General features: G+C 38.0%; 2 protein-coding genes across 2 annotated transcripts in view; one reads left to right on the top strand and one right to left on the bottom strand.

The window, feature by feature from the left end:
* Positions 1-3,825, top strand: part of PLCZ1 (phospholipase C zeta 1) — a 53,619-nt gene extending 49,794 nt beyond the window's left edge. The window contains exons 12-13 of the mRNA XM_075757917.1: positions 556-705; positions 3,743-3,825. Of these exons, the coding sequence (XP_075614032.1) occupies positions 556-705; positions 3,743-3,825 (233 nt within the window). The remainder of the gene's footprint in view (positions 1-555; positions 706-3,742) is intronic.
* Positions 3,826-6,018: 2,193 nt separating this feature from the next.
* PIK3C2G (phosphatidylinositol-4-phosphate 3-kinase catalytic subunit type 2 gamma) overlaps positions 6,019-26,978 on the bottom strand; it is a 209,635-nt gene continuing 188,675 nt past the window's right edge. The window contains exons 31-32 of the mRNA XM_075757739.1: positions 12,646-12,771; positions 6,019-6,881 (exon numbers count right to left, since the gene is read on the bottom strand). Coding sequence (XP_075613854.1) covers positions 6,729-6,881; positions 12,646-12,771 — 279 coding nt within the window. The 3' untranslated portion in view covers positions 6,019-6,728. The remainder of the gene's footprint in view (positions 6,882-12,645; positions 12,772-26,978) is intronic.

Genomic DNA, 26,978 nt, shown 5'->3' with positions numbered 1-26,978 from the left:
TGAATATTGCTCAAGACAAAGCACCCCCCCTCCTCTTCCATATCCTCTTTTTAGATTTTTAGTCAAGTGATCGCTTTACTACCTTAATTTATTTAGCTTCTGCCTCATTTCCAACACTATGAAAGGAGAAACACTGGCAAAAATATGAAACTTGTATGGCTATAGGAAATTTTAAGTTGAGCAGAAGTTCTTAATCTGGCATTGCTGTCCCATTTCACTCTCTAGAAGAGAGGCTTTTGATTTACAGTATTATGTAGCAAATACATGACAAATCCTTAGAAGGATACTGTAGGCAAGTCCCAAGCTCTCTATGTTTGCTTCATTCTGAGAACTTCCCTCTGACAGTTTTAACTCCATAATCTACACAAAAGATGTTACATATATATCACTGCAGTCAGTGGGAGTCTCATCATTTATTTAAATGGGGACAGAAATCTAGGGAAAAAGTAGGAATCTCTACAAGTTCAGAGTAGTAATAGCAGATACAATAATTCAGATATTAAGCAGAATAAATGAAATGGTATTTTGATACTGTGGATTTTCTCTTTTCATTAGCTTTGAGCCCTAGATGGAATGAAACATTCTCATTTACCATCCAAGTTCCAGAACTGGCATTGATACGCTTCTGTGTGAAGGATGAGATATCTCTGGTTGCAAATGAATTCCTTGGTCAATACACTTTACCACTGCTGAGCCTGAGTAAAGGTAATATTTTTAAGTGACCCACCTATAACAGCTCAAAAAAATCTACAACTTTCCAGGCTTTTATCAAGAAGAGGAGAGAGATTAGTCAGAACTACTATAAAGACAAGTTTTGTGCACTTTCTCCTTAGTGCGTAATACAAGCTAAATTGAAACATAATACAAGCTCGAAACATAATACAAGCCAAATTGAAACAAAACAAACAAACCCCTCACATAATCTATCTGCAACTTTTCAGAGTGGAGAACACAGAATATAAACTAAGCAAAATATTTATGTTATTTTTCTTGGTAGTGTTTCTTTTATTGTACCAGTATAGCTTATGGAATCTTACGTGATTAATAGCTTGCACATAAAGAACAGACACAGAAGTTAGTAGGCCAAGGAGAAAAGCTTATGTAAAATGACTGTTTACTATATTGAATTTCCAAAGCTATTTCTGACAAAACAAACAACCAACTTTTTTATTAGTGAATGAAGATGTGAAGGCAAAACACTGGAGCTGGTAATGGGCACTGTGCTTTTTTTATTAAGCTTAACAGGATTTTGAATGGCTTTTTTTTTCCAGGTTCTGAAGTCATAAAGGTGTTTGTGATTCCTAGCTGAGGTTGAGGAGTAACACAAGAACAAAGAAAGACATTACTCTTAAAGCACACTTACTTTTCTCCAACATAAATTTTTACACTGATCACCTTTTACTTTCCTTTTCTTTGTATATTTCAGGATAATGAAAAAAACACCCACCAACTCATGATGTCTGAGACAAATTTAAATAGCAGACACTGAAGCTTGCATATGCTTGCAAAAAATGTCAGTTTGGGCTTTTTTTAATTTTATAAATTTTCATTTATAAATTCATATATAAATGTGTCTCTAATGTGGCTGTATGATTAATTTTGGTCACAAATAGGGATTCATATTTTTGAAAAGAGCATGCAGATTCTACAGGGAAGTTGAGTGGAGTAATTAAAAATACTAGCTAATAAGTGTAGGTACAAAAACTATAAACAGTGCCAAACAAATCGCCCCAATCTCCACTTAAGACAATGTAAAAAAAAAATATAAGATGCCATCAATATACCCAAAGGCATAAATAAAATTCTTCTAAGAGATGAACTGACAGATCATTTCAAACTTTATTGCAATGCTTAACATTGAGACGTCTGAATTCCAGATCTGGAACCATAGTTTTGCTTTAGGTCCCTAAGCTCCCTAAATAGTGAAAGGGGAATGTGTCTTACAGCGGGAGTCATAGCAGTCTAGAATTCTTAGGAAAGAACTGTCTAAACCATGCTAAAGAGCAAATTAGGGTTTAAATCTTACTCTTTGCAGCCCCGATTGCTTTAATCTGCACTACAGGACTGTCCCTCCTTCCCTAGGATTCATATCCCTGAGGTGTCAACTGAGGGCATGTTGCTTCCAAAAGCTGAGCAGTGCTTACATCTTTTTTTTTTTTTTTTTTTTTTTTTTTGTCTTTGATAGAGAGTGGGACAAAGTTGTGCCACTGCCACCCTCCTCTGCATTTTCTCTTGAAAAGATTCAAATGTATATCATCGCTTCCTTCCTTTCCCCAGCAGCAGCCTACCAACTCAGCTGTAGATTGCACTGGGGAAGAATGCTTGCCGCTCACCTGTAGCAGTATTTGATTTTTCATGCAGTGATTAAATAGGTATACTCAGAGGGGCTGAAGGTGAGGATAATCCTTTAGCTGAGTGGTTAAAGGTGAGAGGAGTGGAGTCCTGGGCTGCAGTCTCTGTCCCAATGAGCCTGCCATGTAGAATACTAATACAGGAAGGACAGGAATTCAGTTGTTACTGCCATTATCACTGGATCAACGATTAATTAATTATTTCATACAAGCTGGAACAACTTTAATGAAAAAAAAGTTTTACTTCTCTCAGGACACTTTATAGAATATTCTCTAGGGCTAGAAGACAGACTTTAAACAGGAGTCGTAGTCCTTGAAGTGTGTTTTTGGATGGGAAATAAACAGTGTCTTCTGCATACTCTGTGCATGCTCTAAAAGTTGATCTCAAATGCTCAGTGCTTGGACTCAGTTTTAATATCTGCTGCCCAGAAGCTGAACCTTAGATGCCAGGTGAACTTTCATGTCATATAAAAGATTCAAGAAAATCCAAACCCAAATAAATGAGGGTACCAAGACTACACACACATCCAGACACAACTAAAGAAGGATTTTGAAAACTGCAGTTCTGAATGTAGATACTTATTCATAATAAATACTTACTTGAATAACTGCAGTTATATATACATAGATAAAACACAGAATATTTTTTTAATTGAAAGTGACATTGTTTATTATTATGAAATAATAATTTGCAGTCATATAAAGCAATACAGATATGGGGTTTTGGAGAGGGAATTATTTTGTTTTCCGAGCGGGTAAGTAAAGTTTGAAGTTGAAAACTACAGTTTCTCCAAATGTTTCCGCTCACCAGATGAACGTGTAGTTCTTTGAGGCATGTCTTATCTCTGATACTGGGAATCACTCTCATATGTAAAAGGAGATCCTTAACAGGCTTAAGTAGAAGATGGTAGAAGATCTTACACTATACATTTTTTTCTGCCTCAGCTGGACAGTACATTGCTGCTGCAACACCATTTTTCTCTAAGGCTCTACCTGTTGATTCACAAGTTATTTGATTTGCTAGAAGAACAATGTGTGCAGCATGTAACATCTTTGGATGTTAAAATGTATGCTTTCCCCATGTTTAAATATCACTGGGCTAAAAGTCTTCAGTTTGAAAACACACCACATTCTGAAAGACTCTGGAGTTTTTCTGTGTCCAAAAATGCCAGAATTGAAATACTGTATATGTAGAGGAGAAAACCAGTAGAAATGGGACTTGGCCTCTGTTTAATTTCAGTTTATTTTAAAAAGTTATTTAGAGAATCATAAATTATGCCTTGTTGCATAGTAGATCATAAAACCACTCCATTATGATGGAGTTGCATTTGCAGCTAATGCATCTTTGCATTTGCAGTTAATACACTAATCAAGTGTCATTATATTTACAGGTTACCGTAACGTTCCCCTCTTGTCCAAAGATGGTGACAATCTCGATGCTGCCTCGCTGTTTGTTCATGTCTGGTACTATTAATGATGCTCTGCTGTAGCAGCTGTTCTGGAGGATCACACCCTTCTCAATAAAGCATCATCACTAGGCTTGCAACAACCCAGTGGTCTGATTTTCAGAGTGGCACCTTCTCAATGATTTTATTAAGCTAATGGGATTTCTTGTGTGAGTAAATGGTATCCTGAATAAGTAATGGTTACTGATGTTGGCCCTATCATTATTTAGAATTAATTAATACAGACTGAACTTTTTTGGACATTTTTAAAATTCAGTTAATTAATAATTTCATTTGCAGCTAAATTCAAAATTATGAGTGAGAATAATAGTCTAATATTTATGATCTGAGACTGCAAAATTATGAGTGTGCTGCACTGATATTTTTATTTGTATTGAACAAAATTTCTTACCATTGTATCTTTCCATGGGAACAGGAAAAATTACACATACAATGTACCCTTTAAATTTCTAATAACAGTAGCTTCTGATTGGGGTATACGTCTTCAATGTCCACTGTAATTTTGCTACCTGGAAAAATAGTTTGGAGAAAAACCCTGGCTCTTAAAATGATAAAAACTCAGATGCTAATATTGGTACTTTTTCTTAGCTTAATCTTCAACCTCCTGCTGCTAAAGACAGACAAATAATTCACGGACTGATTTGTAAAGGGTTATGTTCCTCATAGCAGCAGGGAGCTCAGGATACGTCTTACTGTGAACTCAGAAAAGAGGAAGCACAATGCTTTGAGATGGACTAGAAGAATTTTAGAAAAGGCAAGGATTGATTGTGTGATTTAAGATCTCTTAGCATGCCTGACATAGCTGTCAGTGTAGCTCTTGCCCGTAAGACACAATTTCCCCATCTTCCTTAAAAACCTGAAGTATTGTTGAGCTTCCACAGGACTGTATCTACCTGTTAATTGTAGATTTGTTACTCAAACATGGCTTTTTATTAAAAAAAAAAGGATGTTTTATTGATAGGTTTATTTCTTTAATACTAAACAGTATTCCTTATGTTCACAGACAGTTCTGATAATGTATTTTAATGCTCTTTTTATTTAATGCCATTTTAATGCTATTTTATTTAATGCTGCTCTAAGATGGAAAATCAGGGCATGTGGTAAACAATGATTAGAAAATGTCACAGGAAATAGCACTAGTAGAAAATTGCATTATAGTTATAATAAGGAAACCAAGACAGTAGACTAAGAAGAATCTAAAATCAATACTGAACTGTAAGGTCAGGTAATTTGATAACATTGTAAGCTGGCCACAATGTGTTTTCTGTGCTTGAGTGACAAGTCACTTGATTCTTTACCCAGGAGAGCCTATAATCTAAAATGTTAGACTTACTGATTGTTGTAGTGATCATATCTGTATGCTAGCCAATATCCTTTTCATGTGGTAAATATTTTATAGCTTTTTTTCATCTCTGAAGAATACTACTAATAATATTCAAGCAGAGTTCCCCTTACCTCCCCTTACTGAGGAGCAGTTTAATTTCCCCAGGCAATCTCGTCTATCTATTCTCAAATAAAAACTGACCAAGTGACATAGTCAATTGGTTTGATGCTGAGAAAAACTCCAGGTTGTTTAGTTTCCTAAATAACACTCCTAGTCCCACTTCAGGAGCTTTATACAACATTGCCTCCTGAAGTCTGACTTGTGAGTGTCCTTTGGGGGAAGGCGGCAATTATCTTCAGCTTCGGCATTATTATCCCTCTGTTGACCACTTTTCCACCTGGTAGGACAAATGTCGGACCTACTCAGCATATCGTAACTTAAAATTTTCCAGCACATCAGATCAGAAATCAACATGTCTCCTGTGCCTTAAAAATGTGCCCTTGGTCCTAGAAAGGTATATATACATGGCCAACTATGTGTGTGTAAGAGGCTGGCAATAATGGACAGTTCATTATGGATGCTCACGTTAAATGCTTAAAGATGTGCTTAAGTGCTTCCTCAATTTAGGTAAAAATGCTTTGAAGAACAGAGCCCCTAATTAGTCTCAGTGAACTCAAAGGAACCACTTATGTTCATTGTTTAATATGTATTTATACATTTTATAGCCCTGAGGTCAATGCAGGTATTGACTTGATTCCCTTACGCAGCCTAAGAATGTAATGCGGTAAGACGAGTGAACAAAGATTCCTTGTAGCATGATCTTAAATAAATACCACACTGAAAGCTCACATTCAATATGTTTTATTTATTTGTGAATATTAGCTTCTCCCTCCTCCTTTCTTCTCACAAATGACCAGTTACATCTGCTTCTTGGATGTCAAAATAAAAGAAACGACGACATATCTTATCGACAAATTAATATCCTGGATTGAATGTTAGATTATATCAAAAGTTAAAAGCACACCAACATATACTACACAAAACAGGTAAAGTGCTAAGCTCTTAATTTTTTTTTTTAAATGTATTGATTGTATAAGATATAACACGAAATTTGCTAGACATCTGAAATATATTGGCACCTAGAGAACTGTTCCATGGTTCTCTGGTGAAATCATCATACGCCGCGAGGTCATAGCAGATGCTGATAAATTACACCATTATCAGCATTGTTTCAACAGTCAGTGGAATTAATGGGCAAAGAATTAGGCCCCACACTTCGACCTGTACAGAATTTAGTATTTTTACAGTACTATTTAACGAACAAAATAAAAATCTTTATTGCTCTCATATAATTTTCTGCATGCTGCTACAAGTTCTTAGCATGCGATTTCTTAAACTCACACTGACAGGAATCAGTCGCAGGAAGATGGTAGCAATTTTAAGACAATAGCCTTATGATTAGAAATGTTAAGGTATGTGATCAGCAGATGACTGCGTATTCTCAAGGGCAACCAAGACAAAAGGTACCGTGGGAAATGGGATAAAGAAACATCAGTGGATAAATAATTGAATTATCTTAGACAACATTTAAATCACACTGTTTCCCAGTGGATACCATTTTTCTTCATTTAAGTGGACACTGCTCAGTGGAATGTTAACAGCTCCCACAAATGTTCCTTTGCTTTTCACAACAAGCTTCAGTATATGGCCTTTGAGCTCTGTGACTTTGTCGTACACAACCTGAAATAATATATAATGAAACAGAAAAAAATATGAATTTGTGAATCTATTTGACAGGCAAAACATTTACTTCAATAGAGCATTCAGGATGATTACAAAATTTGTAATAATTGCTTTAAACTGCCCTCCAGAATTATAAACTACTAACCATGAACCAAATTCACTGAAATTATTGAATTTGTCTCAGAAAAATATTTGACCTTATGTAGTTTATATAAAAGAGATTCTGCCAGCTTAGGCTTGTGAAATCTGATTACCACACATTTGTAAGTAAATTTGAAACCTGTGTTGCACAATCCTTGAGAAAAAAAAAATAGGTATGCATAATTTTCCCCGTGAAAATTGAAACTCTAACTTAAGCAGGGTTTTGAACTCAAATGTGAAGAAATATCAGATCCTCCATGAAGTTCACCAGGGAATGACAATACGGTTGATTTTCTGGAGGAGAGATTCGGGTGGAGGGTACTCATCAAGGACAGAAGCATGAAAACATAAGATAGGTAATTCTGTAAAAGTGTAGATTATTATATATTTTTAATATGTTTCCATAGCAGATGCTTTGATAAATGGTATTGCTCTTCTGCAAAAATTAGAAAACAATAGGAAAACAGTTTTGAACTATTTTTTTTTAACCTATGTATATTGTATTTGTTACATGTTGCTTAGTAGTGCCTTAAAGCAACTTTAGGTTGCATTGATATGTCACATAAAGCTGTATCACATCAATGCACAGTACCTCAGAACTTCTACTGTACTTGTGATTAAATCTTGTGCTACATAACAGAATTAAAAAAGATCAAGCCAAAGCAAAACCAAATTTTATTCTAACCAAGACTTCCATAAAATTTCATAACTGTTCTAGATCCAACAAACATCATAAAATAGATAATAATTTTCCTTTGAAAATTCTCTGTATAAATTTTACTATTTCAATACAATAACTTTATGCGTGATTCTGGATGCTAACTGTATCCAAATGTGCCCATTATAAACATACTTGCATTTTTAATGAAATCATCAAATATTAAACATGACAGAAAGCTCAGCCCACTCAGTAGAAGTTGTAGATGTGGAACATCTCTGAGATTGGACCCAATTTAGCAAGTGGAACTTACTAAATTTGGATGTTTCTGTTACTCAAGAAGCGGTGTTAATACTTCTCAAATTAAATGAGACAGCTTGCTTAGCATCTCTTTAGAAAATTACTAAGGCCTGTAGTTCTTAAAATATCCTTGAAATTACCTTAATACTATGAGAACACACTGGTGTTAATTATGAAATGTTAATAGTGTATTTTCTGAATTTTAAAAAACAATCATCTGGAGTGATGGGCTAACAAGAATGAGCTGCATTCAGAACAGATTCCTATGTTTCAGTCCCTGCATTAATCAAAAACTGCTGAGTGTTTGGTTGATAAAATGTCAGTTGATAAAATGTGAAAGAATGCTCTCAGCTAGTTTCAGGCCTGAAAGGTAAGATTTGTTGAGAGAAGTACCTTTAATCTAAAATTTGTATGGCTGGAAATGTTTTTGCCATTTTAGTTGCAATGGAAAAACCTATAAATTTTAATATCTCTGTGCAGCTTAAAAAGCAAACTCGGTGACACGCTGTCACTTCAGGAGAACGGGAAAGTGAAACTGCCTAAAAGGAGTTTGCCATGCAACCTGCTTGCATTTGCTGTGCAATCTGAATGCAGTCTGTATGTGTGGCACTGCTGAGGAAAAGCAAAATCAGACCGAGCCCCCTCTAGCTTGGATCTCTGCGGGCTGGACTGCTGAGTCCTCTCTGTACCTCTGATTATAAAGAAGCAGAAACGGCCATGGGAGACATCCTTCAGATAGGGATAGAGTTTGTAAAGGCTCAGCCCCAGCAACGTTCCTCACGCGGAGTGGCAACAGAAGGGTGGTTCTGAACTTCATGGGTGGACCCAGGAGGCATAAAATTGTTGGTTCTCCCAGACAACCCTATCTGGTGGCAGCTGCCCCGTGGGACCACTGCATGATTTTGTCTGCACTACAAGGCTCAGGGGTGTCGCAGTGAGTGCTGAACAGACAGGACATCAGGCTACTCTGGCAGCAAGCACCAACAGACAGGACACCAACCTCTCTGGTGTAGGGGGATAATTGGTGTTGTGGGGATGAACGGCCACTGCCACAGATTGCGGGGGAAAGAAAAACTGTTCCCCTCACTTGTTTTAACTGACTTTTAGTGACTTACCAGGGAGCAACATTTCCATTTAGAAACCTTCAGAAATCATAGTTTGGAACAGCTGCCAGGGAAGTTGCACCTGGTACTTTTTGGTTTTGATGTTTACCGTGTCTATTTCACCAAGTTGTATGTGAATTAAAAATGCCAGCTTCTCTGTCCCCCAGTGGCATCTCCCCACCAAAACTAAAGTGAAATGATGAAGAAAATTCGAAAAGCAAGGATAGGTACAGTCACTGATAATATAATTTAGAATAAATCTATGATTTGATTACTGAAGTGATACTAATGTTACCATAGAAAGGTGCCTTGTTTCTTTGCCAATATATTGAAGATACCATCTTCAGCTGTTGCTTTAAATCACCAAAAAGTGTACATGTAAGCTGTAAAAGCTAAGAAATCTTCAGTACGGTGGATCACAACAGGCATGAACTGGGGTAGTGAACAACTTTCAATCTTAGGACAAAAAGAGGCTTTCAGCTTTCAGCAATGACAGACCTTAACATGCAGGGTGGGTGGTTTTCAAATGATCCCAATAAACTGTTTCTAAAATGGTATTGCAAATTCAGCTGGAGCAAGGTATAGATCATCAGAATGTAGGGACAGAAGAAAGGTCTGGAGATAGCTGAATTAGTATGTGGATAAAACAAATGCCACCTGCCAGAATTTCATAATCAGAACAGTTAAATCCCAAAATGATTGTGTAGTAAGAATATTTGCCTCCCATTTATACTGCTAGATCAAATGTGAGTTATACATGGCCGTGCAGCAAAAGAGTGGGACAGTTAGGGCTGGAATTCAAGTATTCCTGGCTCCAAAAAGAGAAGCACTGTTGACCTACAAGAGTCTAATGACGTTTTAATCGCAAATGCGGGACAGTTGCTTCCCCTTAGGTAGCCATGGCACAGTTCCTAGATTTGCTCCGAATTGTCCAAATTAGCTTTGATGCAGGGTGCTGGAGGGAGCGGCTGTGGCTCCTGGTGCAGGTCCCCTCCTCCCCCTCCATCAGGCTTGCCTGTGCTGTTCTGGCTGTTGCAGGCCGGCGTCCCTTCTGCTCCGAGGGCAACTGCAGCAGCACTAACAGACTGACGTGGCCCAGGTGTATTTGCTCACGTTTGGCCGCACCCCAAGGGCAGGATGGAGAGAGTTCCCTCTCGTTCTGGCTTCATTATGGCAGTGCACACTCTGCTTTGCCTTGGAGGTTTGCTCATTTCGTGGGTGCGCAAACATGCAGGCACTCAAGAGGCAAACTGAGGACAACTGAGACCTTGAAGCACGTCTCAGGGCAAATGCTACACACATGAGCAAGACCCCACTGCAGTTGGTTCTGGTCATTGCGACTTTTCTTGGCAAGAGTTTAAACTTAAATCGTTCAGATTTATTTTCAGGTTTTTTACTTTCTTAGTTTTCACTAAACTACTCTGGAACCTCCCAGGTAAGTCTTATTTATTCCCAACAGTGGTCTATAAGCAGGTATGCTATTCTTTTTCTCTTTACAAAAAGAGAATTTTCCATTCCATTCCATTCCATTTTTCTATCTTCTTTTTCCTCTTCTCAACCATCACTTTTTAATGCAATGTTATACCAGTGTGAATGCAACAAACTCCAAAATCCAAATAAAGGAACAAAAGAAAAAAGGAATCCTTGTTAAAAGCAACTCCAGAACATTTGGCATAGTTCACTCTATTGTCATCCCTCCTGGACTTTCATATCTTTACTCTCACACACATGAGTAAAAATCAAAAATAAAATGCACTTTTGCAAGGTTGATGATTTGCTGTAGGCAGTCATAAGCAATAAAAGTACAAAACTAAAACCAAAAATACCCAAGAGAAGCACATTTCAGAATTTTCTCAGTCTCGAACACAGAGAGAAATTAATATACAGTTTCCTTCCAGCCATTTGGCTTTAATAAAAACTTATGAACTCATAAAAAAGGCTAGTACATTTCTGTACAGAGTGTTTCGGACAGTAACTAACTTGAAAGACAGCTGACATATTTTTAGTAGTTTTTCTTCCCTGGGGCGGCTTCTGCCTCAGTCTACCAGCCTTGGACAGAAAATGCATACAGAGTGATATCACATATGGAAGAACAGAGCTGCTAAGAGCACAAGCATTGGGTTTGAAATGTCCAGGTTCAATGGAACCGTATGTCCCCAGTGCGACAGTCCAGCAGTTCCTGGTGAAAAAGATTGAGCATCGGTGAAAAAGGTTGTAAGTTTTGAGTAAAGGATCTTAAAGTTTTCATGGAATTTCTCTTAACAGCAGTGGAATGCTCCTTAACCACAATTAAATCTCCCAGTGACTACTGTCTGACTGCAGAGAGGATTTTGGATTTTCTTGCAATCAACTTCATCTAATAACGATTAGTAAAATAGTTGTCTTCCAGCGATGCTGGCTGGTTCTCGTCTGTAGCCCATTTTGGATATTTTACAATGAATGTTATTAGATAATCATATTATACTTCTTTGCTTTAAATACCCTTCAGATGTAAAGGAATTTCTGTAGACAGGTCAGTTAGGCTCATTCCAGTGTCTCTTTGTTTGCAAAACAAGGAAAGAACATAAAAAAAAAAAAAAGGCACCTAGTTCCCTGCTATTCCACTGCAGGGGAATAGGGAGGGAAATCTGCCTCAGCTGTTAGCAGCACTACTACTCGAGGACCTTACTGACAGAAGCGCTGCAAGTCATCAGTGTAAGTGGGTAACTTTTGTCATCAAATAGATGTGGGAAAAGAAAAATATTAAAACTCCAGGACTGGGAAACTAGGAGATGAGGACTCTTAGTCTCAGCTGACTAACTTAAGCTTCATCATACCTTATCTATGAAACAGGGTGGAGTGGTAATATTTTCCATGCCTTCTACTTTAAAGCCTGCTCAAAAGTGCATTTGTAAATTGCTTTGAGATCGTTAGGAGATCTGTTATATGTAATAATTATAATCTTCAATTCTACCTACTGTTTGGATCTCATCTGCCCTTACAAAAGAATATAGTTTATGCTGCTTCCCATTCTGTCGTAAATGTTTCTCCGTACAAATGTTTCTTTTCACCCCAGAGGCACGAGCACTTCAGTGCTGTGTGAAATAATTATATATGGCTGTGAACTGCTAGCATTTTGATGTAAAAAAGAACCGGGCTATCTATTACTGTGTTGTCAATTTGCTTGTCTATTTTCAAATGTGAATTTGAATAATGGAATCCATTCAATTAGTAATTGTTATGTTACCGTACAAATCTGCATTCAAACCAGCCTAGGTTTTGCTGCAACGAAGCTTGGTCTCATTTGGCTAACATGTAACTGTGGTTCTGGTGTAAGACAGAGTAGTGTGAATAATCCAACTGCTTTCCTGAAGAAAGAGACATAAAAAGACTGTTTCGCTTCTGAGAAAGATGTAAAGCAGAAGATTGTCCCCATTTGTGGTTCAGTTTATGATATGTTCCTTCTTTTTGATTGTACTCATTGCAACACCTCTAAATGCTGTGTTGTTATTTTATTTCAAGAGTGGGCAAAGACTATCAAGCAAGTGAGAAATGGTGGAAGAAAGTGAATGGTACTCACAATTTCATTGTAAGTAGGGTCAGAGCTTTTTGGAGCTGTTCTTGTTTTCCTTCGACTGACCTCATAAGGATCTGGCAGAAGATAAAATTCAGCGTGTGCACTTGGGGCAGAGCCATCTGGGAGGCGCTGAAAAACAAAACGGTCATAAATATGAATGCCCATGTTCTAGCAATGAAAACAAATAAAAAGTACCAAATGAAATCTGAACTTTAAGGAGACACAGAAACGTGTTACATTCTCAATATTGTCTTGGCTAAATTGGAGTGCTAGTGTAGTAATCAACAGGAATTCTTAGAATTCAGCTTAATATTGAATCAGGAAAATAGAAATGAAATAGTACAAGAACAAGGTAAAATTGCCTATCTTTAATATTTTACGTTCCCATAGAAAAACCCTTAAGCCTCAATCTACTTTACTCAGCTTATTCTGATACAAAGTCTAGCCCTTCCATTTTCCAGAGCAATGCATAGAAACTGGATTCTAGCCAGTAAGCTCCTATTGATTTTAACCCCTAAGTAGCAGTGCTGATGCTGGGGAAAACTGATTGTTTCTAAGGGTGTTTCATAAAGCACATTACTATAGAAGAGCCAGGACCATTTCCTGCAGCAATATGGGCAGAACAGGATTCTGATAACAACAGTCTTTCCGATCTCTCCCATCACACAGCTGCAAACTCTCTTTAATTTTCCAGTTCAGACTACTGAATGATATTCCAGATATTCCATCTTAGGGTAGCTACTCGAGATCAGAGCCAATTAGCCAGGCTCAGTCATAAGCTGATGCTGCTGGGTGGAGGGTTTGTGAACAGATATAAGGTTATTCCTAAAGCAACATCACAGTTACTCAGAAAACACATTTGTTGTATGAGAGGTTTTAAAAGAACACACAAGAAACATAATCATGAAAAACTGTGGAACAGGTATCTTGCCAGCATATGTCACTTAGTGCTTAGCTTATAATTAATCAGAAACCTTTGTGTTGCTAACATGGTATGCAATCAGAAAGGACAAAATGGGGCATAAAAGTATGGGTGTTTATCAAAATATCAGTAATTTTAATCATATTATAATCATTTTAGGCAGCAAGTTTACCTGACAGCGCATAGGCAATCCAGCGACAGGATGCAAATTAAAATGCAGGCAAAAAGAACAGATTTTAAAATGTCTGGAACACATGAACCCAGAGCATTACACAGGCAGTTGCATTTATATTTCCCATTGTAATTTTACCTGGCTCAGAATAAAGTCGTTACTCAGATGTTGATTATTCACAGTATGTGTCTAGAAATATGGGGCTTTCTACTGACATTATCAACAACATATCCTTGTGATAGGAGAAACTGCTGGTGTCCTAACAATAAATAACTTCTCTATTGGGAAGAAAAACAGAGCTTGTGTGTGTGAGCAACCAGTTCTTGCACAACAAATCTCTGTTTTTTGTTATCTGAAATGATCCTTCAAGGCAAATGACGTGGTCAACCACAAAGCTTATTACTGCTATCATTAACACTATACAGCATCAAAGGATGCACTACTCAAATCATTACATATTGTCAGCACTATGTGAACTATTAATGTTACTATTGCTAAGCTCCCCAGAGTACGTCTGATTTAAAATATACATGGGATTTAGATAGATGGGATTCAACAGCCAAAATAAGAATGCCATTAAATGGCAGTGAAACTAACAGGTATTTTCCTAGGACAAAGTACTATATTGTTAACACAAGATTTATAATTTAGACTGTCCGTTTGAAAGCCCATCTCTATTGATCTAGGACTATACTAAAACTGCAATCAAGGATTACAAGTAACAGTAAATTGAACAGTCTCCTAAAAATCAGGAAGAAAAAAGAAATGTAGCCTTAAATACCAGTCCAAGCAACCAGGATCCTAGCTGTAATCAAACTCTTCCCTTCTCAATGAATAGATAAGCATCACTGTAACTTGAAGGTCAGCAGATTTTAGTTGTTTCAGACAAAAAAGGGAATATGGTTTAAAAAAAAAGGGGGGGGATGGTGTCATTCTTGAAGAAGACCTTATCAGCTCAACTGCTGAGGCTCAGCACAACGATCTTCGCTATCTCAAGGATGGAAATACAGGACAGGGAGAGTCCTGTAAAATGTCTGGCTTCATAAATCATCCCAGCAGTGTATTGCCTAACCAGGGACAATGTTGGAGCTAATTTTGAAAGCTGAGGTCAGCAGCAGCTGCAGAGGAGCCCAGATGGTAGGTAATGGGCTACAAAGGTAAGAGAGAGGACAGCTGCATTCATCCAGTTCTGCTTGCCTTTGAGATGCCCAGATAGGACAGGGTGTAGTCACTTGTGCCGTGCCTCACTGCACACCTCAGGACAACAAAGGCACAGATCACGGCATTGTACTTTGCAATTGAAACAGGCTCAGTCTGACATTCACCTGCCAGGGAAAGAATCCAAGCTGATTGCCCTGTGATTTTTTAACAGGACCGGGGTATCCAGAAGCGCATGTGGTAAATCACAAAAAAGTCGCAGATAAAATTGTCACTATGACTTTGAGTTGCTCCCTGTACCCTGCTAGCAGTGCTGGCACATTATGTAGCCTTCATCCAACACACCTTCCTCCATCAGTCGACTCCTCCCAAATTCTAAAGGAGGCACTTTGCAATACTCCTGTGGCCAGATGAAACATGGACAGAAAACAACTTCCTCGCTATCCCTTTGAATGTAGCTTAATATATGGTGAAAAAGGTGAGGGGGAGGAGAGATCAAGAGAGAAAATTAAAAAAAGAGAATATTTCAGTGATTCAGAGAAGAAAACTTAGGGCAGAGCAGTTGCTCTGGGATCTTTCAGAACTAAAACAAAGCCACTTTTCATGAATAGTAGCAATCAGCAGCCAGACTGTTAGAGGTATTTTAAACTGCAGCCACCTGAATTCCAACTAGATATCTTAGTTCTGGTTGGTGGGTTTTTTTTCTTTTTCCTGCTTTACAGATAACATTTCCCAACTTCATCTTCCCTTGCAGAGGAAAGGCAAGCAGGCCACTCCAAATTCCACAATCGTCCCCATTTTCCATCTGCAGTGGCACTGTTATGCCATCAAGCGATCAAAAAGCTTCAGCTGAGCACTCTTCAAGACAGATCACATCTTCCACTTCTCAGCTGCCCTCCACGGCCTCCTGATGTGACACTAAACATCTAACGAGGGTCTCTAAGCATTAAAAAGTCTCTGACTCACTACACACTCATCATTCAAAACTCCTGAGGAAGAGCAGGCATTAATCAGCCATGGCTTTACAGGAGCAGAGTTTGGGTAGCTCGTACGATGAGTTTGTGCTGGCTTCTCTTTTGATTGGCACAATGGCTCCATCTTTTCTTGTGAAAAGCCTGCTTCACCGAAGGGCTTCTTGAGACAAGACTCGCAATGGCCATGGAAGGAGCTGTACTTTGCTAGACCCTCCCCTATCAGGGACAAAGAAGGACCTCAACAGTTTGAGAACCACAGAGCAAAAACAAGAGAGGGATTAACATAGCAGAAATATCTTTTTAGGTCTAACATAGGTGACATTTGAGGTAAACTGTTTTATTAAGACAACTGACATAGCAGGCAAAAATCCCAGGCTTTCGGGCAAACTAGTCCTTTCTCAGTCTTTTACCTGCGAGTTGAGTATTTGTTTGAATAAAGGAGAATGGAGAAAACAACAGGTTGTTTTTTTTTTTTCTTTTTAAAAAAGATGTCTTCTGTCATATTACAGTGTCACATTTAGTGTGCAAAACCCCTGCATTATCCTTCCACTTCTAACTCAGACTGCATTGGTACTTTTATAAACTTAGGATATCTGACCTAAATGCCAGTCTCATTTGCACCAAAGAATATCTGTTCTGGTGGGTCCATTATAAACACAGAGTAAGATGTCTAGCAGACTTGCAAGTAATTCTAAAATCCAGCAAAAAACCCCTTTTGTTATTATTAATGGATCAAAAATCATTGACTTCTGTCCATAGTCCAGGCCAGAAGGAAAATCAAAGGGTACCTTGGAAATGCCATTTTGCACTTTAACTACTCTCCAAAACCTTTATAGCTTGAATGTATGTGTGATCAAGCAAACAGAAAACCTCAAAGTTTTAGATTGAATTCTATTTATGTTTAATTCTGTAGTAATTTCATTAACCCCAAAATAAAGGAAGCTTACTTCCTTTAAAAGAAGTTACTCCCCATTTAAACTACTGTCTTAAATCTTTGATTGTGTATACTTGTAAATAAATTCAAGCTATCAAAACCCGTAAGGCTGGAAAGGTATAAAACCAAGTTCCCAACAGAAATGCAATAGCTGTCTCCTTGCTATGCCTATGGACAAAAAATCCCCTGGTCATTTTGATCTGCCAATAAAAAAATTTGAGTTGAATTTAGAAGCCGACTCCCTGTACTTTCTTCAAATACAAACAAGCCACTACCAAACAATTTTCTCAGAGACTGACCTGCCTTCTTGACCCTGATAATGACTGATGTTTGTAAGGAACTCACTTACAACTGCCTGTATATATGTTTAAAAAAGCAGTTTATTTTTGAAATGTTATTTTCTTCTAAAGTCAGGCAGAAGGTGATGAAAATATTTAAGAATGACAGGGAGTGAGGGAGCAGAAATAATACTCTGGATTTACTTCTTTCCACATCTGTAATTCAATACTGTAAAACTAATACAGACATGTATCTGTTATAGCTGTGTTCCATTTTTCACTCCAATTTTATTTTCCAAGACCTAAGAAGTATTGATATTTACGAACAAAACCCCACGCAGATAGGTTATGTCCTGTGTAATTTAATTTTAAATACACTAGCTGTAGCTGGGAAATAATGGATGAAATTCAATTAATTTTTACATAAGAATTACATTATCCTAATGACTTTTCTCCCTTGATCATTACTAATCATCTACAAGTCTCCTTAAGGACGGATTCTTTGTTAGCATTACGAAAGGTCTAACTACTTCAAAATTTGCCATATATTAAACTACGCAATTTAGCAGCCAATATGAATTTTAAGGAAAGTTTTATGATTTTTAAAAAATGCACTTTAGGGATAATTTATTGTAAAGCTTTTAAAAACTCACCTCTTCCTAAGTAACATCTAATTTTCTTTTTAGGAGACTACTGCCTCAAATTTAAATCATGTCATCAGTTTGTCTTAGTGGTAGACATGCAGATATTTTTCCACCTTTTCTCTTAGAGTGAGACAGATTGATGGCTCCTGAACATTTGATAGTTCCAGCTGCTGTTCTCTTTTTCCCATTTTTCATTTTCAACCATCTTGACCAAAAAAAAGATCAAAGGTAACTTGTATTAACTAATGCCATCTTTCCTCCTCTATAAATAACTTCCTTTCTTCCACCAAAATTAATTTCCTGGACATCTTCAAATCTCAGTTGCTTTCTTCCCCTTCTTCAGTGAAAAAAAAAAAAAGAAATCCAGGCTTTAGAAAGGCTCCCATTTCAGCTACTCCCCCCAAAGTAAAAAAAAAAAAAAAAAAAAAAAAATTTCACTTTGTCCGGTAGCTCTAACTCAGTTTTCCTATCCTTTACCTTCATCTTGTGTTTTTCCTTGCCATGCACTGCCATGAGAATTTATCTTCTACATAGTGAAGAAAGGACTACAAGATATTCCTTAATGTTTAACATTGAGACATCCTCACATCTCTAAAAATCATATGACTATACCAAATGGTTAGAAAAAACCCTTCACAGCTACGAAGCAAAATGTTTATATATTAAAAGTGGATATGAAGCAGATTTGATTATTATCCAATAAAGGAGGATTAGAAAAAAATCCACAGAAGAAATCAGCCTTGCACCCCTCTAACCTGTATAAATTACTAGCTGCCTCTTGACAAAATTAAAACTAGCAAGAAATGTGGAAAAGCCATCACTGCTGCTACACTGTCTTTGACTTTCTCTGAGTCCCTGTGTAACTTAGCAGAGAAAGGCTCAACCCTGTTTTTGTAAGCTCCAGCTTGATTAACAAATACAGCCTCTGCCTTAGAAAAAGATAACATCCTCTGAGCTAATTCTAAATTTAAAGAGCTGAGAAAATAATCAGCACTAAAATAATGATATTACAAAGCAAGAGGTTCCTTCAAAAACAGATTAATAAGATATATAAACTTCAAGACAAAGGGGATTGCTGTGTGAATGGGCGGTTGTGTTGTTACTTCTTAAATCCTAACGTGGGACTGAAGACCCTTCCTTGTTTTTCCTTTGAACTCTGCATATCTCAGAGCACTGAACACCTCTTTTCTGCTCTGCTACTAAGCTTTTAGGTTTCCTGCCACAAAATATTTTCGAATTACTTCAAAGAAAATTCAACCAAAATCACATTTGCAGTAATTAAATAATAATTACAAAAAGAAGATAATCCACTATATCGCTGTGGTGCACCCTGCACTGTCTGCTACTGGCAAGACAAAACAGAAAAGCACCCGGCCAAAAGTGATTGCACAGATAAGGAATTTTTTCCCAAACAGTTGCTTTTTTCACCTAAAAATTGAAAACATTTAACTGCTTCTCTGCAAGATAAGTTTTACTTTATTATATTTTCTGATCCTGTTTTTTTTCCCCTCTTCTCTGTGAGCAACTTCATTCCCATTGCTAAGTTCTTTCCTATCTCATGGATGCATCCGGGTATGTACACGAACACGGGCATGGAGGCCAATGGCAAAGCAACAAAAAAAGAAATGAAGTTTATCTCAATTTAATGGAGGAAATAAAATTATATGTTGTTTCAGAACAACAGGTATTTTGTTTCAGGGAAGTTCTGGAAAGCATTTTTTAAGCAGGCATTTTCTACCTTTCAGAAATCTGGTAGTGTCAGTGGTGTCAGTGGAGCAAGCCTCCAGATGGCTTTGTCATGTGCTTTGATACAAATGCAGAGGTGCTCTATCTGTGTTATTGATTTTAATCTCCAAATATAGCTTATGCACTTTGTGCAGTCCAACACCTTCAACATCCTCATTAACCTGCGCGTTCTGCATGTAGCTTGTCGGTGCACCAAATGGGAGAACTGTGGGTGCTGTTAATTCATGAACAAACAGTGCCTTTGTCACCGTAGTTTATTCCAGCCCTCTCTCTCCCAAGTGAAATAAGGCTTTTGGGCAAAAAAAAAGTGCAGGTTCACTGGTTCGGCTTTGTTTGTAGTCGAGTAGCAAGGACTTGTGCAGTCTGGCGGCTAATAAAGGATGGTATGCTGCGTTCCTAACAGGGAGAGCAATGCTAGCAAACATGGGGTCTAGAGCTGTCCTGAGTCACAAAATCTCTGAAGAGTGAACCAGCCAACACTCTCCAAGGTCTCCTGGCTGTCAAATGGGAAAAACTAACCCTCAGTAACTGAGACTGAAGGGAGGCTTCACAGCTAACGCCTTGCAACGAACACACCAGTTCTGGGCAAAAATGTCGAGGTGTTGACCTACCCCTATCTCTGAAACGCTGTCAAGGAGGGAGGTCAGAAAGAGATTCAACTCATCATATTGTGGACATCTCCTGGCTTGGCTTGGTTAAATTGCCTACACATTGGTATCTGGCATCATTTGAGACACATATGATGATAAGATATCTGCATAAACTCTCAGACAAGACACAAGCCTTACCTGAGGGCCTCCTCTTCTGCAATGGCAGCTGGAGGCCAGATGGGACATGTTAGGTCATCTCCTAGATGTTTACAAAAATGAATTGGGACTTATCAAAATGGGAACTTAGCCATCCAGACTAGCATCCCGTTTCTAAAATACTACTGCCTCATGTCACCTCAGATGACAAAAGGTGTGTATAGAGTTGGAAATATGACATAGGCTTTATGGGAAACTGGCACCATTCTGGACTGATCATTGGAGGTCAAGCAAGATACTTCATGGTATTCAAAACAGCCATGATCAGGCAACTGAATTCCATGAAATCACATATGTATGCATCTTAGTTTCAAACTGAATCCCACTCCAATTAGACCAAGGCACACAGACAATGCGATTTTTTAAAATGAACAACTATTATTTGTTAAATATTTAACAAAACTAGTGTGGTTTTTTTGGTGTGGGTTTTGTTTTTTTTTTTTTCTTATAAGGACAAAGATAGTTCTGGGAAACAGTTGTGGATCCCGAAAGATTCAGGGCTTCCTAAGAACAATATAAAAAGCTTCTGCTCTGCTTCAATCATTTGAGAGAAAAGCCCATCTAACTCTGCTTAGAATAAAGTAAATAAAAGAAAACCTGGCCTGTGATACCTAGGTGGTCATAGGGGTTCCCCTTCCTAGCCTTTATTTCTCTAGACCCCTGAATCCAGAATCACTTTCAGAAAGATGAAGGAACTGAGACATAGCTAGCTCTGACACCCTGTTGAAGAAGAGTAATTTATTGTCTTGATAACCCAGAAAGCATTGTGTATTAGGATAGACACCATCCCAAACGAAAAGGGGAAAAGTCTGTACAACTACGTGACTGTAACTGTCAGGTAAAGCAGGCTCATATCTTTTACTGACCATCAGCAGTAGCAGACAAGGAGGGCTAGAATTTAGCTCCAGCAAGCAATGATACAGGTTTGTGTGCATTTACTGTTTCTGAGTTAACAATAAAGGAAAAGATGTCTTAGAATGGCTTGTGTCCCCTCAGTCTAAATCCTGAGCTCTGACACCCCTCCAACACTTCACCAGTGCTTAGGACTAGATTACTGGGTGCTCCACATAGCACCATCTGGGTATAAAAAAGTTACCAAGGCTGCAAAAATTATATAAAAGAAGGCAACTCTATAACCAGAAGTGGGAATGTATAAAATGTAAAACTCCCAGTAAAAGATTTGAGCAAGACTTACCTAGAAGTTGTTTTTTTTTTTTCCAAAAGAAAAGGAGGTGACAAGATATGTTCTTGATTCCCAAACCACATGCTGTATCTATTGCTATCTTTAAGTCGTTTAAACTCTGCTAAACTAAACAGATGAAAGAAATCAAGGTTTGGTCATGCTTTAAAATTATATTATTCTATGGATAAGCAAAGTTGGTGCCGGGCATAAAATGCAGAGAGCAGATTTCATGAACAGATCTCTCAAGCTCTTACTGCAGAATTACCAGCAAGCCTGTAAAGTTAAATTCCATTGCTTTCAACCCTGTATTATTGTTGTGCTTGGAACATTTAATTTTCAGATGAAGATTTAGTTGCAGAGTCTATGACACTGGCTGAGATAAGACCGATGTAGTTTGGACCCTTAGAAACATAGATCCCAGAATTTCTTCTCTCTTGAATAAAGCACGGGGGGAGAACAAATACTTAAGGCAACATCGCCATTTTGCTTTTCTTTAGAAATTACTCAGGATTAACCCCATTGCTGCCTGTTAGAGGGCATGAAAGAAAATTAGCCTTTGAGAAAAGAAACGCAAGCAAATGCTGTTGTTCTCTTTCTATCTTTTTGTCACATACATATTCTTTTCTCTCTTTGCCTAGGCACAGATAGTAAGTGAATGTAAAAACGTATAAATAGTGACACTGTTATCTGTGTCTTCACCGTGCACTATTTTTTCTTCTCAATTTCTTAATTAAAAATGTCTGTATATGCCTGATCTAGACTATTTTTAATTTTTCAGACTGTACAGAGCTCCCTCCACTTTTCTTTAGATTATTCTACAGCTTGCCACCTCCCTTTTTAAGAAACCATTTCATTATATGATGCATGCAATTTCTGTTCCTTAATTATCTCTCATTACTTCTGCTTACGCTCTTGCTCAATGCCCTAAATAATTCCTCTTGAACCTTGCTGTCTTCTCCCTTAAATATCTGCACAATTGACTTGTGTCCTTGTTAGTCTGTTCTTAACTAAGTTAAGTTTCAGTAACAATAAATCACTCCTGAAGAATCAATCACTCCCAAGTAACCCACCTGAGAACTGTGCTTTGAACTTATATTCTAGTTTTTAAGAAATTTCCTGAGAGACGTATTCTACTATCAAAGCCTTATAAAGATGAACTACTTTCTTTCTCCACCATGACACCAGGATCTGGCCTTTCTCATTGGCATCTCTCATAGCAACCTCATGTCTCACCATTTGCTTGTTTTATCTTCACATTACTGTGGGATATAGATCTGCATCTCCCTGAGGAAATACTTTTCATTTGTCCAAGCTGGCTGTAGGGTTCTGGAAATTACTTTTATTCTCTTGATCCTGCTCTGTCTCGACTATTATTTTTAATGTTTTCTTCATTTGCAACCACTGGCAAATTTAATTTATGTTCACCTTCATCTCCCGGATCACTCATATTATTAAACAGAGCTCACTGTTTGTTGTTGAGTTGTTTTTTTTCTTATTCAACACATACCAGCTATGTAGGGAATTACTTATTTAAGAATTAGCAGTTAGAATTTAGAAGTGAGGCAGTAATGCGACTGTGACAGATTAAAGGGTTTAACAAGAAATAATAACACAACTTTCTGTACAACATATTTGTCAAACACCTTTCATAACAAATATGTTGGAATCCAACAGTAATCCCTGTGCCACAAGAACAGACCTCATCTCTTCCTGATTTAAACTATTGCTGAGTAGTAGCACCCTTGGTTTATAGGTGTTCAGCTAATTTTTAGTTTGAAATAGAACATAGGCTATCTAAGCTAATTTGCATTCATTTTTAAAGCAGAAGCATTTTCTATGAATATAAAATTAAATCAAATCCAAATTCTTTATAAGGTAGAGTTAGTACAAGAGCTTTCTTTTCATGGCTTTTTATTTTGTTTTTCTGTGCCAGTCTAGGGAGAACTCCATCTGAATGTGTTACCTCCCTCCATCAGCCAAACTGCTGATTTTATTCTGTCACCGATACTTTCTGAATAACTTTTGTTTGGCTCAAAGAGATTTTTTTCCACTTGTTTTCCATCCCTGGATGACTGGCCAGGCTTGGCCTACCTATGCAACTTCTTCCCAATCCCTGTTGTCTGATCCATGGGCCGCAGGCAAGAAAGCGGGATACCTTCAAAATATTCTGACAGGATTTTATTTAATTGGCAGGCATTGTGTGGCTGGCAGGTAATAAATTTTCCACTTAAATCTATAAAATGATATTCATAAAGTGTAAAAGTTAGTGGGCCCATGAGAGGAACGATGGCAACCAACTGAGATTGACCAAAAATCCCCACCCCTTACCCACATCAAGCGAGGACAAAGCCCAGCAAAGGCAGTGGAGCATCTACCCATACTGTACGTGGGGACGTCCCCGCAGCCCTGCACCTGCAGGCTTTGACATAGATTTCATCCCTGTGCTTTAGGGAAAGCTTGCCTCTCACCTCTTTTCCCAAAGCATTTAAGCCATCACATCTCACAAACATTTTTGGAAGCAATTTGTACTCGGATGGTGTAGTACATGAAATGGAAAGAGGCTGGATGTCTGTGTAAGCCTAAAGCTGATTACTAATTCGTCACCCACATATCAGCTATCCCAGAATCATTAATCACCAAGAGTGGTACATGACAGCTTCAGAGGTTTTATAAAAGGAAAGCTGGAAGTAGTTTTGGAAAGTACTGTAGGAGTTTATTTTTCTTCCAGCAAATTTTCCCCCTGTAAAATCAGTTCTGAATTCATCACCCACACATGCTTTCCTGAATTCTAGTAACATTTTACATTTATTGGCTTGAGGTTTAGGATAAGTTGGCTTTGTTTCTCCTCCCCACTACCCTTGAGGAGTTATTCTGTCCACAAGAAGTAATGGGCAAAAATATCTAGCAGTGAGGATTGAAAGTTTAGCTGCTTATCTAGAAACACAGGGCATGCCTGAAGTCATGTCAATGAAATCAGCAGACAAAGCAGACTTCCTTCTGAGCCAACGCTGAACCACTGTTCCCTTCTGGATCTCTATGAAGCAGGAAAAGAAATATATTAGCCAACATTTTCTGAACTTCAGAAATGGCTAATTCTTTTTGCCTCTGGTGTCTTTTTGAATAGGTGAGCCTAGCAGAGCAGCAGTAGGTAGCCTGGCTGTTTCTGGCTGTGCAGTACAAAGCTGGCCCATAGTCTGCTCTCTGTAAGATCCTGTAAGGTATCCCCCATTCTCTTTATATCCCCAATTCTCTGTGTTGGTTAATACAGATGAATGGAACTGGACTTGACCATTTCAAGTTCAAAACCTACAAGCCTCTCAAATTTCATAAATCCATCTCTACAGCTTCTACACAGATTTAGGAGCCTACGTTTTTAAGGTAGTCTCTCAGGCTTTCTTCCCAGCACGCCCCCGTGCACCTATTCCTGTTTGCTGCCGTTTTTCTGGGTCTTGTGCTGCCACAGCCAGACTAGTTTTGCTCTTAGCTACAACTCCTTTCACATGCCAAAACAAACTTCCCCCCCAGTTCCTGTATCTTCCGTTGAAGACCACTTAGTGCACTTTGCCATGTACTGCACTATTGTGTTTGTAGAAGAAGCCTGCCCTGTCTCATCCCCTCCTGCTGCCACATCCTCCATGACTCAGAGGTCTCTCCATATAACCTCTCCAGTTTTCATCCCTCCACAAAGGTTTCCTTCTAGCCCAGCTTCACTTTATTAAGGCAATATTGCCTGTACTGCCTATGCACAAAGTGCCCAGTGTTGCACTGTCTGCATTTGAGTGGAGCAAGTAATGCCTCAAGAGGTTGACTTAAAATTATGTATTCCGTATATTTGGAAAATTGCATTTTATTAGCATCATGGCTTTTATGTTTTTGAAAATTGGATTTAAAGTTGTTTTCCTCACCAATCATAGTGATGCCATTCAAATCATAAGTAGAAGCAGAGAGTCTAATGTGACTCACCTGACTTACAGAATCTCAGGACTCAAAAATATGAATTGCTGAGGGAAATCTTGAGACTGAAACACTCTTAGTATCTTATAAATATCTACTTAACAGAACTTGTCTTCTTTGTGCACCCACAGTCTTAAAATGTAGACAAACATTTGCAACCAGTCTTAGATCTCTCTGTTCAGTTTCTCCATCTACATTCCTGGTCTAGATGCAAGTATTTTCTCGGTGAAAAAACCAATACAGCTTGTGCTTTACAGGAGGTTAGATTAGATTAATGGTTCTTTCCAGTCACAAAATCTACAAGGCTGTTGTTCTCAATTGTTGCGGTTTTGATAGTTTTCTTCAAGCAGGACTGGTTTTTGTAACACATGACTGAAATGTTGCAGTGATAAGGGAGAGGACATTCTGAAGCAGATCTAGGGATGACTGACTTGTACATCTGCAGCAAATCTGGCACATGTGGATGCATCAGATCAAAAGTGCCTGCACTGTGGAGTCCATGCGTGCACCCACATTAGACAGTCCACTGGCAGGTCTGCACCAGACCAATGCTCTCTCAAGTGCTATCGCGTTTTTCGCCTGTGACATCTTGTGTGAATGGGGTTAGCTTCATGAAACAGGCCCGCGAATCTATAGCATTGCACTCTTCTGACTTTCTCTGTTAAAGACCCTATGTGGCATTTGACAATGGCTATAAACAACACTAGCTCTTTAGGGATTATCTTGTGCGTTGTATATTAATATAGGATTTGCACAGCAGGATCTAGATCTGCTATTAAAACCCCTAGAAGTAAACCCACACAAATAGTAAATAAAATTTATTTACATGGATCAAAAGTCTCTATCACAATTCTTGTCAGTTCTGTGAAGCTACATTTGGGATTAATTTGGACCACGACAATTATTTTCACATCTGAACACATCATAAAATCTCTATAAAGAGATAAATTAAATGGGGAAAAGCAGCACAAAAATTATTTACTATAAATTATGAAATAAAACAAGATAGCAAAAGTAATCTCTGCACAGATGAACCACTAAAATATAATTAGTGAGACTCTGCAAAAGACTGAATATACCTGAAATAGCTTTAACATGTCTTGAATAAGATATGATCTTGGCATACTTTTAAAATCCCTGTTCAGCTACACCAAAAAAAAAAAAAAAAAAAAAAAAAGGAAAGGAAAGTAAAAAGAAAAGAGAGCACGTCAGAGAGATTGATCTATATGACTGGAAAGCTGAGAAGATTACTAATGGGGTAAAGAACCTTTCTGCTATAGGTTACTAGTCTGAAGGCAGTCCAGCATCACAGTACCCAAAGCACTACTATTTCATATTTCAGATCAGATGACAATGGATGGATGGCCGGATGGAAGGAAGGAATCGGAAGGCCAGGATTTAAAAGCATGATTGCCTAAATTAGGCTGCTAAAACAATGACCTTACTTTGAAGTCATGAATCATTGCTAGTCTTACTGAATTGGACTCCTGCCACTTCTCTGCAAACTCACTAAAACAGATTTGATTTAAGTTACCTACTTTCAAAAGCTAGACAATAACTTAAAG

The sequence above is a fragment of the Balearica regulorum genome, chromosome 1, assembly GCF_011004875.1.
Source record: "Balearica regulorum gibbericeps isolate bBalReg1 chromosome 1, bBalReg1.pri, whole genome shotgun sequence".
Taxonomy (NCBI): Eukaryota; Metazoa; Chordata; class Aves; order Gruiformes; family Gruidae; genus Balearica; species Balearica regulorum.
This window is presented reverse-complemented; position numbering and strand designations above follow the sequence as displayed.